At 50.4% G+C, this 13,731-nt stretch overlaps 2 protein-coding genes across 12 annotated transcripts in view; one reads left to right on the top strand and one right to left on the bottom strand.

Annotated features, from left to right (window-relative positions):
* Gse1 (Gse1 coiled-coil protein) overlaps positions 1-2,958 on the top strand; it is a 340,444-nt gene extending 337,486 nt beyond the window's left edge. For 7 of the 11 annotated variants that reach the window (XM_041650948.1, XM_041650956.1, XM_041650952.1 and 4 more), the window contains one exon: positions 76-2,957. In XM_041650948.1, coding sequence (XP_041506882.1) covers positions 76-210 — 135 coding nt within the window. In that variant the 3' untranslated portion in view covers positions 211-2,957. Of the gene's footprint in view, positions 1-75 lie in introns of all 11 variants that reach the window. The other 4 variants (XM_041650947.1, XM_041650945.1, XM_041650949.1 and 1 more) reach the window with 1 other exon arrangement.
* Positions 2,881-12,861, bottom strand: Gins2 (GINS complex subunit 2). Its single transcript, XM_041650957.1, has 5 exons — positions 12,416-12,861; positions 12,215-12,329; positions 7,815-7,914; positions 3,663-3,789; positions 2,881-3,358 (listed from the first exon to the last, which is right to left on the bottom strand). Exons 1-5 carry the CDS (start codon positions 12,521-12,523, stop codon positions 3,242-3,244), a joined length of 567 nt encoding a protein of 188 aa, XP_041506891.1. The 5' UTR covers positions 12,524-12,861; the 3' UTR covers positions 2,881-3,241.
* Positions 12,862-13,731: the final 870 nt, after the last annotated feature.

The following is a 13,731-nucleotide window of genomic DNA, read 5'->3' as shown; positions in this document are numbered from 1 at the left end:
TTCTAGCAATCCCCAGGTCACTCACTCACTCTGGTGTATGTACCAATGGTGTTCTGACGTACATCTTCTCCACAGGAGCTTCGGAGTCAGAAACAGAAGATGGTCTCGGAGCGGGAGCGGCTCCAGGCGGAGCTGGACCACTTACGGAAGTGCCTTGCTTTGCCCACCATGCACTGGCCTAGGGGCTACTTTAAGGGATATCCGAGGTGACGATTTCCCTTGCACTAGGCTGAACCTATAGCATAGAAATATTATCTATTTTATTACCTTGAATATTTAATATTTTTCACTGGGAGGTTTGAAGCTTACAAATTGAGAACGTGCCATGCATGAAGCGAAGAATTCCAGGCTCCAGCGAGGACGTCACCTTGACTCCAGTGTGATCGAGTCACCCTGTCTCAACTAAGACTCAGTTTCTCTTTCTGATGGCGGTTTATTCCTTCTCCCCCCACATTCTTTGTATCCAGTACTGATGCCCACCATGCATGTGGCTGAGGGAGAGCCAGTCGGTTGTTTCTGGTGTTGCTGTGCCAAGAGCCCAGCTCGCTCTTGCTACGGCCCTAGGAGTGTTAACCCCTTCCTCCCAGGAGGAAGACTAACTTGCGCTGAGAAGGCCTTGGGTGTACACAAGCAAAGGGCTCACGATCAGTCACCTTCCTGCGCCATCGTCAAAGCCACAGGTCCCAGGAGCATGCAAGCCAGTCAAGGCTTCAACCTGGAACAGCTCTTAGGAAAAGAGGCAAACCCACACCCGAAGGTACCTTGTTTTCCTTGGGGAAGACGGGTGGAGCTGTCCACTGATAGCCCACCGACTGGATTGCTACCGCTGTGTGGCGTTTTCATACAAACATGTTTTGAGAGAAAAGTCAAAGGTGCTTCAGCCTTGTACTGTGTATATATTAAAAAAAAAAGTTTTGTATGTTTTTATTACTTTAATTATTGTTATAAAAAGCCTGCCATTTTTAATATGTGGTTTGGGGAATTTTGTTTGTTTTTCCTGTTTGGGGGTTTCCTTTGTTTTTCTCGTTTTTGTTTTTTCTGGTTAAAAAAAACAACCTGCTTCTAGTGTTTGTGCTGCTGCTGGTCAGGACATTAAAATGCTGAAGTTCCTTTTAGAAAATAGAAGAGCTCACCTGTATCATCCCACATGGCAGGGCTGAGGGGCACCTGGGGCTGGGCTAGTTGTGTTCAGAGCATGAGTGACCCACATGCAGCAGGAGCTTGAGGCAGAGCTGTGGGAGCTGAGCTGTGACAGCACAGCCATGGCAGAGAGCTCGGTACCAGGGATCTCCCAGCTTAACTCCTCAGTCAGGGTTGGCCAACTAAGAGAACCTCTTCCACTCCGCGGAGGATGGGGAGGGGAGGCTGAGCCTACCTTTTGCCACCAGGCTTAATGGTTGTATAAAGCAGCTTGCCGGCAGCCCCTGCCTGCCCGCCCCCTGCAGTTTGCTGTCTCCCTGCCAAGAATCTTCTAGTTAGTAGCAAACCCAGAGAAGAAAGTGCCACCAGTATTGTCAGCCGTCAACAAGTGCGGCTTGGCACAGGAGCAGCAGGTGGGGGGTGCTGAGGTCTCTGTCCTACACCAACTGAAGACGGGCTCAGGTGAGCAGAGGCTGCATGCCCTGGGACAAAGTTACCGAGCTCCTAACTAGATGCTGCTTGCGCTCACCTTAGTGTTCCTGTCCCAGTCCAAACTCCACACCGATGACCGGAAGCTTTTGCTAATCTGCTTGGTAATGGCTTTGGGAAAAGTAGACCCCATAACTTAAGGCGCACATACAGCCCCCTTCTCCTTATCTCACAGGAATTCCCCTGAATGAGTGTGTGACCCAATGCAAGAGATAACCTCCCAGGTGGGCCTGGGGCACAAGCTGAGCCACTGACCTGGCAATGCCTATGTCCCTTCCAAACGCCCTGGCCTGCCTGTGGAGCCCTGAATATTCTCATGCTCACAAGTAAAGTGACAATCAGAACCAGGTACAAGCCAGTAAGGTGGCAGGCAAGTATGCCACTCATACCACACACACGTGGTTCTCCCATCCCATATAGTCTGAGACACTGATGAAGGTAAAAACACAGCACACCCGTCCAGGTACCACACATAGTCCCCGGCAGCCTCTCCCAATCTTTTCCCACAACAGATCTGCTCTAGGATGGATGGACTAGAAAATTACTACGTACCTGGGAATCCTAGTCCTTGACCGTATCTTCCTACTTCACCTTCAAGGGATAGCTGCCATCTCTCCTGGCTGAGAATTCACCAAGCTTGTGATGAACCAGTCCAGTGTTAGATCCCATGGCTCCGTGTTTCATCAGATCAGATTTGTTCCACATCATCAGAGCCAAACTGGTAAGGCCTGCCATCATCCCAGATGAGGAAGCTAGGACTGTCAACACTTAATGGCTAGGTACCCAGAGGAGCACTGCCCTACGAGTGGGGAATTGCAGCCATGCTCACAGCACTGCCAAATATCAGTTAAACTGAACTGCAAACTAGATGCCTCCCACCCCTGCCCCCACGTCCAGAACCCAGCATGGAGATGGCCCGCACAGCAGGCTCAGCACCTCCCAGGTGTGCGCTAGCCACTCAGCAGCCGGCTGTGCTCTTTCAAGTACTCAAGCTTTGACTTCACTACTTGCCGTAGCCCGTCCCCACTGTCTAATCCAGTGCTTAACTTCAACCCTAGAGGCTGCCTTGACCCGAGGAGGCATCTCACTAGTTTTGTACTTGTGTGTGCCCTACGCCTCGCTGCTGGGGCGGTGGACCCTGGCAGGAGGGAGGACAGGTGCCTCGGTCACTCTGGGGGCAGTTTAGATGCTGTGAAATTAAACCCGTTCTAAGTGTACTTGTTTGAATTAACTGTATTGTAATATTATTTGTTGAATGTAGTAATTAGGTATTTATGAATATATTGCTGTAATTTCTGACAACATCCCAAAAATAAAATCTTCCTAAATCATGTTAAGAGGAAAACCTTTTTATATTAGTGCCACCACCCAGCCCTCCCCCCAGTTCTCAACTACACAGCTCTCACAGGTCAAACTTGAAGACGCTGAACTTAACTGAACACTTGCTGTGCATGGCATGCGCAGGAGTCCGTGCTCATTCCAGAAGTCCTGGGCCACAGACGGGGAAGCTGGTGGCTTCTACAGCGATGGAAGCTGAGCTTTAGGCAAGCCGAGTTCCTCCACCCGTGTCCACACCCATCTCTCCAGAGCCTCTTCAGTCGAGCTAGAAGTCCTAAGACTGTGTACTCTCGGAGGGCTGGAGGTTTGTGCGGAGTTTGTACATGTGATTAAGTGCCTGGGTGAGGAAGGCCCCACTGCTGTTGATCTCCATCAGGGTCAGGTTATCCAGCTGAAACAAAAAACCAGTGAGCAGAGGAGGTTTGGACTTCAGAAAACTAATCTCACTGAGCAGACGCTTGTAAGCCAATGAGTTGTGTACTCCTGGGTGTGAGGGTGAAGCTCAAAAGCCTGTGTGCACCAGGCCGGCTCTCCAAGAGCCATATCCCGAGTCCCCATGAGTTATTATTCAAAGCAGCTTCAAATCCCTGTTTACATGGCTGAGCAGGCAGAATGCCCTGACAACTCCCTGGAAGCATTCACACTGGCTGGCAGTGCCCACTGGCACTGGGCGGGGACAGGAAAGCCATGCCTACCTTGGCGTGTGCCTCCTGCTGTCGCACAAAGCTGTCAGCAGACACCCGGAGCTTGGCCATGCGTGTGTCCCACAGATCTTTGATCAGTGTCCGGATGGTGTCTGCCTTGGGAATGTTGTCGGAAGCACTGAGGAAAACATAGACACACAGCACTGAGGATACATAAGACACACAGCACTGAGGATACATAAGACACACAGCACTGAGGATAACATAGACACACAGCACTGAGGATAACAGACACACAGCACTGAGGATAACATAGACACACAGCACTGAGGAGAACAGACACACAGCACTGAGGATAACATAGACGCACAGCACTGAAGATAACACACAGTACTGAAGATACAGACACACAGGCAAAACAGATAGGAGCACTTGGTGAGCTTGCCCAACACAGGCACAATGGCTGCTTTAAAACCAAAGCTTGCGGCCCCAAACAGCTCAGCAGTTAGTGCTTGCTGCTCTTCCCGAGGATTCCAGTTGTGTTGCTGGCATCCATCAGGCAGCTCACAACTGCTTATAAACCATAGGCCACAAACACCTGTGACAGACAGCCACACGTGTAGATAAACAAAGCTTGAGCCAGGTATGGTAGCACATGGCTGTAACCCTAGCACTCAGAGAAGGCTGAGGCAGGAGAACCAGAAGTTGAAAGCTGGGATATACAGCTAGAGACTCTGTTTCAAGGTGAGAAGGAAAAAAAAAAAAAAAAAAGCCTTGCATGGACCTGGGAGAGTATTGGGCTCTGTTCTTTCCTTGAGGGTTGGGATGTCAGCAGGTAAGCTTGGTACCCAGTGTTTCCATTCATTCTCACTGTCCATGTCCAGTGGCTATACACAATGACAGATCTGACAAAGCAAAATGCTGAGAGCCAGAAGTGGTGACTACTCCCAGCACTTGGGAGGCTGAGACAGGAGAATACCTGGTCACGGAGTAGAGTGTGCGAATCCAAACCAACAACACAGGCTACAGATGGCTCAGTAATCAGCACACACTGCCCTTGAAGGGTATACAGTTTGGTTCCTAGCACCCATGCCCGATGGGTCAAAACGACCTCTAACCCCAGCTCCAAGGGATCCCACACCTCTGGCCTGAGGACACTGACCTGCACTCACATGCACATACCGACACGTAGACACATAAAGATAAATCTTCAAAACGATAACACATTGGAGGTGCTAGAGAAGGCTAGCAGTTAAGAGCACTTGGTGCTCCTGCAAAGGGCTCAATCAGTTCCCAGACACCTATGTGGGATGGCTAGACTCCCTGTAATTCCAGCTCTGGAAGATCCAATACTCTCTTCCTGTCTCCTTGCAGCTGCACTGACATGCACATGCCCCACACAGACATATACACACATGTAATTAAAAAATAGAGCTGGGCGGTGGTGGCGCAAGCCTTTAATCCCAGCACTTGGGGAGGCAGAGGCAGGTGGATCTCTGTGAGTTCGAGGCCAGTCTGGTCTGCAGGTGAGTTCCCGTAAACCCTGTCACGAAAAGCAAACAAACAAAAAAGAATAGTGGAAAATTGGGCTGGGGACACTTCCTTTAGGTAACAACATTCTGTGCTATGTAACTTTATCTCAAGCTGGCTCAGGTCAGCAGATCCCCTGTTTTTACCAGTGACATAACCTCACTACCCAGCACCACAGGGGAAGAAAAGGGCAAGCTTTGTGCTAAGCCCTTTAAGTGCTCACAAAAGGCAGAGAAACGGGACTGCCACTGTGGGGAGCACAGGTTACGAAAACCGCAGAGTAGCGGGTGTCTGCAGAGTTTAAGGTCGCAGTTAGTAACAACTTTCCTTTACGACATACTAGAAGCCAACCTTTGAAGAAAGAAGCTCACACAAGACAGAGGCAAGGGGACTCTTGTAGCCCATCACTAGGGGTTCTCCCCAGCCTGTCAACACAGGAGTAGCAGGCAGGTCTGTGGTATAGAATGATGAACATACATGTTCAGATCTGAGTGGTGGTGGCGCACACCTTTAATCCCAGCACACAGTGGGGGTGGGGGTGGGCACAGAGGCAGGCAGATCTCTGTGAGTTTGAGCCCAGCCTGGTCTGGTCTGACTGGCTCCATAGCTACTGAGAAATTCTGCCTCAAAAACAAAACAAAACAAAACAAAAAAAAACCCCTCCAGATCCTTATCAACTACCAAACAAAGTAAAACTGGTCCCCAGACCATCGAGATGGCTCAACAGGTAAAGGTATCAGTGGCTAAGCCTGGCAACCTGAGTTCAGACTCTGGAGCCAGTTCCTGAAAGTTGTCCTCTGACCTCCATATGCACTGCATACCATGCCATACACAGGTATCCACAAAATAAATGTTTTTTTACATTTTTATTTATATTCATTCATTCATTTTTTTCTCCAGACAGGGTATCTCTGTGTAGCCCTGGTTGTCTAGGAACTCTGTACACCAGGCTAGCCTTGAACTCAGAAATCTGCCTGCCTCTGCCTCTGAGTGCTGGGATTTAAGGTGTGTACCATCACCACCAAGCTGAAAAAATGTTAATTGGGTTTCTTAACTAAATAAATTACACAGTAAGGCTTTGGTTTTTGTTGTTGTTTTAAAAGACATGGTCTTCCTGTATAGCTCTGGGTGGCCTGGAACTCCTAAAGTAGACCAAACTGGCATTCCGAGATCCATCTGTCTCTACCCTCCACCCCTACACAGTGATGGGATTAAAAGTGTACTACCATACTCGGACAACAATAAGGTTCTTGGCAGAGTAGAATACAACAGAACGTCAAGAAAAAGTTCTCTATACTGGTAGCACCAGCCTGGTTCCAAGCCTTGCTCCTCTGGGACAGTCTGCTGCTCTCCTCACGCTTGTGTTCCTTCAGTGCCTTCTCTGGCCCCACCAGGCCCTGCTATGCCCCAAGGACTCCCACAGGCCCTGACTGTGACCAGTTCACAGGGTCACGTTTCCCTACCCAAAGGGGAACTCAGACCATGTGACCATGTTTAGAACAGTAAGTATATTGTTTGTTTGCTTTTTTTTTTTTTTTTTTTTTTTTTTTTGGTTTTTCGAGACAGGGTTTCTCTGTGGCTTTGGAGCCTGTCCTGGAACTAGCTCTGTAGATCAGGCTGGTCTTGAACTCACAGAGATCCGTCTGTCTCTGCCTCCCAAGTGCTGCGATTAAAGGCGTGTGCCACCACCGCCCAGCCAGTAAATATACTGTTGTAGGAAGGAATAGGTGACCTACAGCCACCCATCCCTCTTGAGTTCACCTTTGGACATGCGGTGACACAGTTCCCTACTGCCCAGCCGATCTAAGAGGGCGGCACAGTTCTGGTCTTGGTGCCAGATCTGCTTTTGAACCTGCTGAAAGGTGCGGTCCAGCTGGAGGCTCATTACGTTAGGTTCAGGCACCCACCGCTTTCATTCAACAAACCTTCATGAAGCCCGTGTGGGGACAGTCCCTGCCTGTCTAGTACAGGCTGCATAATGGCACAGCCGGACAGCAGACGACAAAACTGCCCTGGAGCAAATGCCAGAACAGAGTGCTGCAGACACGGTGCTAGGCCAGGAGCTAGGGCAGTAGGACCACTAAAGCCCAGAGTTGAGAACCAAAGTATGCAATATAGCAATACCCCATTATCTGACAAGCAAACCTGTTCTGCCGAAGATCCAGTGGGAGCATAAACCTACAGACACAGAGCTGTGAGAGGGGCGACAACGCCTGCCAGCTGTGACCGCTGTGAGCACTGACCTGAAACAAGCTAGAAGCTGCAGACAGGCAGCACCAAGCAGAAGACAGACAGCTGGGGCAGATGTGGACACACAAACCCAGAACTTGCAGGGCACATCTCTATAGCTCAAGACCAAGGCCCACATGAGGCCCTTGGCCACTCCTGTGACAGACGCAGACACCGACACAGGGAACCCGGATGCACACACTTCCGGGCAAAGCTGGACTAAACAAAGCATGCACACTGACAGGCCTGGACATACAGAATCCAAGGCGGGGAGAGAAGGAACAGAAGAGAACAGAAAGATAGCCTCATCACCCTGCATAGAGACACCTCTCCAGGTCACCTAGGTGAGAAACTGGGTGGCTGGGCCACCATGGGAATGGGTATGAAGAGAGGGCGAGAATCCGAGTCCACAGAGGGCATGCACAGCCTTGTGCGCTGACTCACTGATTGAGCAGGAGCTTGGTGATCTCCATGTAGTGCGGGCTGGGCACTGGGGTGAATGTCTCCTCCTTCCGCTCCTGATCTCGCATCTGCTCCAATTTCTCTGAAACGCAGAGGTCAATGTGCTTCACCAACACCATAACAAAGAGAAGACATGTGTTCTTTTGTTTCTCAAGACAGCGTTTCTCTGTGTAGCCCTGGCTGTCCTGGCATTTGCTCTGTAGATGAGGCTGGCCTTGAACTCAGAAATCCATCTGCTTCTGCCTCCAGAGTTCTGGGATTAAGGGCATGCATCACTACTCCTGGCTGAAAAAAAGTTTGCTTTCTTTTATTTATTTATGTATATGAGTGTTCTGTCTGCATGTATGCCTGCACGCCAGAAGAGAGCATCAGGTCCCATTATAGATGGTTGTGAGTCACCATGTGGTTGCTGGGAATTGAACTCAGGTTCTCTGGAAGAGCAGCTAATATTCTTAGTCACTGAGCCATCTCTCCAGTCCCAAGAAAACTTTTTATTTTTTATTTTTATTTTTTTCAAGGCAGGGTTTCCCTGTGCAACAGCCCTAACTGTCCTGGAACTCGCTCTGTAGACCAAGCTGGCTTTGAACTCACAGAGATTCGCCTGCCTCTGCCTCCCAAGTACTGGGATTAAAGGCATGCGCCACTACCACCTGGTAGAAAAACACTTGTAATCTTACAATTTGCCCAGGTGCTGGTACTGCCTACATGGCCGATAAGCAACTACACTGCATACAAATGAGGTGGGATATTCCTATCTTAGATGAGACGCATTGCAAGCGCTGCTCGGGAAGAACAGAGTCTGATGTCACCACTACCCCTGAACCTCCTGATCTATCTGCCTTCTACTCACGTCTGTAGCCAATGACCTGTGACCTCTCAGTGCTGGAGTCCAGAGCTCCACAGGTGAGTCCTTGCCACACCCTAGGCTCACACTCCAGCCATCTCGTTCTGCCCAAGTGGAGACCCGAAACTCCTGGAGGACTTCCCCAACTCCTGCCTCTATGTCCCACTGTTCACATGAAGGACTTCCACCTGGACAGCTATCCAGCACCCCTAAAATGGTGGGCTCAGACTACAACATACCCTGGGCCCCCTCACTGCCCTGTGTTCTGCCAACCTCACAAAACATCTAAGCAGAGCTGAGCCTCAAGCCGCAGCTGGGCATGTCTTAGCACCAGCTCTTAGGGTTAGGGAAGAGCTGGTGCTCCACACAGACATCAGTAAAGCCTGCTACTGCTCCCTTGAAAGCACCCAGGCCAGCTGCAAGCAGCCTCACCACACAGCCATGAAAGCAATGATATGATTTTTCCTGCACACCTCACACATGCCAGGCAGGCGGTCCACTACTGGACTGGACCCGCTGCACGGGATTAGTTTTCCTTCTACCTTTGAGTCAGATAAACACATCTGTGCAGTGTCTTCACCACTCAGACTGGCGATGCCAACCCTCTGGCCAGGATGTGGGACAATGTGATCTCATCTACATTTCCCAGGGATCCTAAAGTTGTAAACTAACTGCTGCTTATCACTTCAGATCATTTGTCCTGTGGCCCAAGTCCCCAACATGCAGTATCTGTCTGCCTAAGGAAAACAAGCGTGCGGCAGAGCAGACACCTGTAACCCAGCAACATGGGAGGTGGGGACCCATTCTCAACTACATAGCAAGGAGGGAGCAGCCTGGGCTCCATGAGACCCTGTCCCAACAAGTCAAAGAGCAACACCTATCTACTGAAAGACTCAGACAAGAAAATTCCAACAGTCTCATTCAAAATCATAAAAAATGGGAATGCCCTGGAGACTGGCGAGATGGCTCAGTAGATGAAGGTGCCTGTTGCAAGGCTGACGAAGGTGGACACAGGAAGGGCACAACTGACTCAACAAGTTGTCCACGGCACACGTGCTCACACACAAACACAATGACGACTTTTAAAACTGGGAAATGGGCTGAGGAGACGGCTCAGCAATTAAGAGCACTTGCTGCTCTTCCAGAGGACTTGGGTCTGGACCCCAGCACTCATGCAGCAGCTCTGAACCCCACTTCCGGGGATCAGATAAACTCCTGTGGCCTCTAAAGGCACTGCATGCATGTGGCACACATGACCCACACATATAAAATAAAAATAAAGATGTATAAATGGCAAGTAACCCAAATGCCCACCCGCAGACCGGGCGAGCAGATGCAGAGTACTCACACAAGGGAGCAGCTAGGCAGGAGACAAGGTACATGTGGCCATGGGGCCATCTGCAAGCCACACACCCACAAGAGAAGTCAGAGAAGCATGGCACATGATGTCATTCTATGAATGTGAAGTCCCAGAGCAGACAGGCCTCCTGCACAGGCTACCCAAACCAGCACCATCTGATTGCCCCTCACCTGGACAGCAAAAGCACAGAACTCTGCCCACCTCTCTGACTTTGGGCCTGGGCCAGCTGAAACCAGTAATGAGTCTCTAACAGATTCACACACAGAGGGGCTAAAGTTGCCCCCTGAGGCACAGGAACTGGGGTCTCCAGTTTCAGGACTGTGAGTCATCCACTCCTTTACACGGGGAACAAGAGGCCTAAATTCAAACACATCTCTCTACCTGGGAGCGACTGGCTTAAACAGTCTGCTCGCATTTGCTTTCCTTTGCCACGATGAACACCATGACCAAAAACAAACTGGGGATGAATAGGTTTATTTGGCTCACTGATCAAAGTCCACCATGGAGGGAAGTCAGGGTAGGGACTCAAACAGGAACCACGAGGGAAAACTATTCATTGGCTGGCTCAGTTTGCTTGCTTACACAGCCCAGGACCACCTGCCTAGGGGTGGCACGGCCCGCCCACCGTGGACTGGGCCCTCCGGCATGCATCAACACATTGCCCGACACACATGCCCACAGGCCAATCTAATGGAGCTGATGTCTCCATTGAGGGCGCTTGTTTCCAGGTGTGTCTGTTGAACTGACAACAAAACTGACCGTGACTAAGCTTTTTTCTAGGTCTTCTCAGCTGCCTCCAATCAACACGTGATGCACAACCTCTCTCCCACCAAAAAACAAGACCAAGAAAGACTGCAAAGGCTCATGAATGTCTTCTTTCATTTTTTTCTAACATCTTCAGAGACATCGTTAATCTACCATTATACTTCTGAATCAAACTGTGCAAAGGGCTTTTAATAAAGAGTTGTGCAACCATCAATTTAATCTCATTATCAACTCCCCCCCCAAAAAAACCCCATAACTCCTCCATCACTTCCCCAGCCACCATTACCTAAGCAGTCACTATTCCGTGCCTGTGGTTCTATTTCTGACTGCCTACATAAACAGAATCATACGATCTGTAGTCTGCTGTGCCTGGCTTTTTTATTCAACATCCTATTTTCCAGGTTCATCCACCTTGAAGCATGTATCAGCAGCCCATTCCTTTACACGGCCGAATAATAACCCATTGTAGGGTGCCGGTCCTAATTTGCTTTGCTGTGCTATGATAAACACCATTAATCAAGCTGGGGAGGAAAGGGTTTATCTGGCCGGATGGCAGTCCATCACTGATGGAAGTGAGGGCAGGAACTCAAGCAGGAACAGAAACAGGAGCCATGGAGGAAGGCTGCTTACTGGCTTTCCTGTCCTCTTGTACAACAGCACCACCTGTGTACGGGTAACCATATCAATAGTGGGCTGGGCCTCCCGTGTCAGTCATTAACCAAGGAAACGCCCACAGTCATGCTCACAAGCTGGTCAGATGGAGGTAATTTCTCCGTGGACCTTTCTCAGTGGAGGTTCCATCTTCCCAGGTGACTTGAGTTTGTGTCGATTTGACAAAACTAACTGCACATTTTCACAGTCTTTGTAACAGAATTTCCTAGCACGCTGACACTCAATTAAAACAAAACTTGTCGGATCTCTGTGAGTTCCAAGCGAGCCTGGTCTACAGAGTGAGTTCTAGGATATCAGGGCTACACAGAGAAACTCTGTCTCAAAAAACAAACAACAACAACAACAAAAAAAAAAACTAAGAAAAACTTAAAATGCTTCTTTAAAGTTGAATCTCTGCTCCAGATATAAACTAAAATTTACTATTATTGTATGCTGTCGAGCGCATAGGAAAGTCAGAGAACAGCAGGACCCGGTTCTCTCCTCCCACGGTAGATTTTGGGGATTGGACTCAGGTTCTCAGGCTTTGCTGCAAGTGCCCTTACCCACTGAGCCATCTCGTCGGCCCCACATCTTTGATTTTAAGGCTAGGTAAATATCTAAAATCCAAATAGGAACTAGAAGTATCACAAACACTACACATCAACGAGCCACTGGAACGAGTCGGCTGTCCGGGAACCCGGAACGAGGAAGAAGGCAGATCCAGATACAAGCCCGACCCACCCGGACCCCAGGGAAGCTCACCTACATCCATCCACTCTGGAGGTAGCAGACGGCACTTCTGTCTCTGTTTCAGGTTAATGGCCAGCCACAGGGGCACTTCCACGGGTAAGCCGGGGTTGAAGGGCCCCAGGTCCCCCTGCAAGGACAAGGCAGACCCCAGGTGGAAAGGAGCGGTGACCTGTCCGTGACCCCGCGGCCGCAGCCCCGTCCCGCCCGCCTCACCCCGATCAGGTAGATTTTGTCCAGGCTGAAGTTCGGGATAATGGTCACCAGTTCCTTCTCGGCCAAAAACTCCACCTCGGCGGCGTCCATGGTGAAGAGATCACACATCAGATCCGTTTCCGTCCCTCCGTGTCTCAGAGGTCCAGCCTGGGCCACGGCTTTCCCGCCACGACGCGGTGACCCGCCCCCGACACGCCCACCCTACCGGAAGACGGCCTGCGGCGACCTATAGAGACGTTGCGACCTTCGCAGCCGAGACAAGAATCTGCAGCTGGTACGAGCTCGCGGATTGGTCTGTCAGAGCGCGGCTGCACTCAAGCCCCGCCGAGAACTATAACAGGGCCCCGCCCTTCTCTGGTTCACCCTTTCCTATCCGCAGACTCCAGGCCTCCTTAATCCTGGTTCGGCGGGGTCGTGAGTTAGTTACTCCCCTGATGGCCCAGCGCCCGGGGCATCGCTACCCTCTCCCGGCCCCGCCTTTAGCCCCGTCCCCTCTTCTTCATTGGTCTTCAGTCCTGCCCCCACCCTCCGACCGCACACGACTCCTCCTCCTGCCCGTGTTCATGGCCACGCCCCTACCTTCTTTAGTTGTGCGCGGCCCCGCCTCTTGCCCCGCCCATGTCTCTCCTGTACCCGCCCCTTCCCCTACAGCACCTGCCGCAACCCGCTCCTTTGCAGCCCTCTGCAAGCTCAAGTCACTTGCCTGCCTCCACTCTAAAAGGGTAGAGTTTTGGAGCCTTGTCTTCACCAGCCCTAAACGCAGATACAGAAATAAACACATTCATCCCAAACTCAGCTCCGGAACCTGGGACATGGCTAACTGGTCCACACAGAAACCATCTTTTTTTTTTTTTTTTTTTTTTTTGGTTTTTCGAGACAGGGTTTCTCTGTGGCTTTGGAGCCTGTCCTGGAACTAGCTCTGTAGACCAGGCTGGTCTCGAACTCACAGAGATCCGCCTACCTCTGCCTCCCGAGTGCTGGGATTAAAGCAGAAACCATCTTGAGGGAAGGGTCTTCCGTTTAATTTTACAGTCTTTGCCCTTTCTGAACATGGGTTAATAAAAGCAAAAAATGGGACTTCCCTGTCTGTTCCTGTCTGATCTTTTGGGACAGAGCCCAGAATCAAAGTTGTAGCAAACCAAACAAATGTCAGTCACCTGAGGGGACAATTCTACAAATGTTTTATCATTGCGACTGCAAAAATTGAACCCTACTCCTGAAAAATGCTAAGCACACCCTCTTCTGCCGAGCTACACCTCAGAACCTGATGCCCTCAAGCCCTCTGTACAGTGGACCTAGGTGAGCCAAGAACGCTC

The sequence above is a fragment of the Microtus oregoni genome, unplaced genomic scaffold, assembly GCF_018167655.1.
Source record: "Microtus oregoni isolate MIOR12 unplaced genomic scaffold, Mior012 000004F_ref0000308, whole genome shotgun sequence".
Classification (NCBI taxonomy): domain Eukaryota; kingdom Metazoa; phylum Chordata; class Mammalia; order Rodentia; family Cricetidae; genus Microtus; species Microtus oregoni.
Note: the sequence above shows the minus strand (reverse complement) of the source record. Positions and strands in the feature narration are given on the sequence as shown.

Coding starts and splice junctions, on each gene's coding strand:
- Gins2 (XM_041650957.1), bottom strand. CDS start 12,523: ATGTGTGATCTCTTCACCATGGACGCCGCCGAGGTGGAGTTTTTGGCC. Junction 3,790..7,814: donor ACCAAGCTCCTGCTCAATCA/GTGAGTCAGCGC, acceptor TGTTTTCCTCAG/TGCTTCCGACAACATTCCCA. Junction 3,359..3,662: donor AGCAGGAGGCACACGCCAAG/GTAGGCATGGCT, acceptor TTTTTGTTTCAG/CTGGATAACCTGACCCTGAT.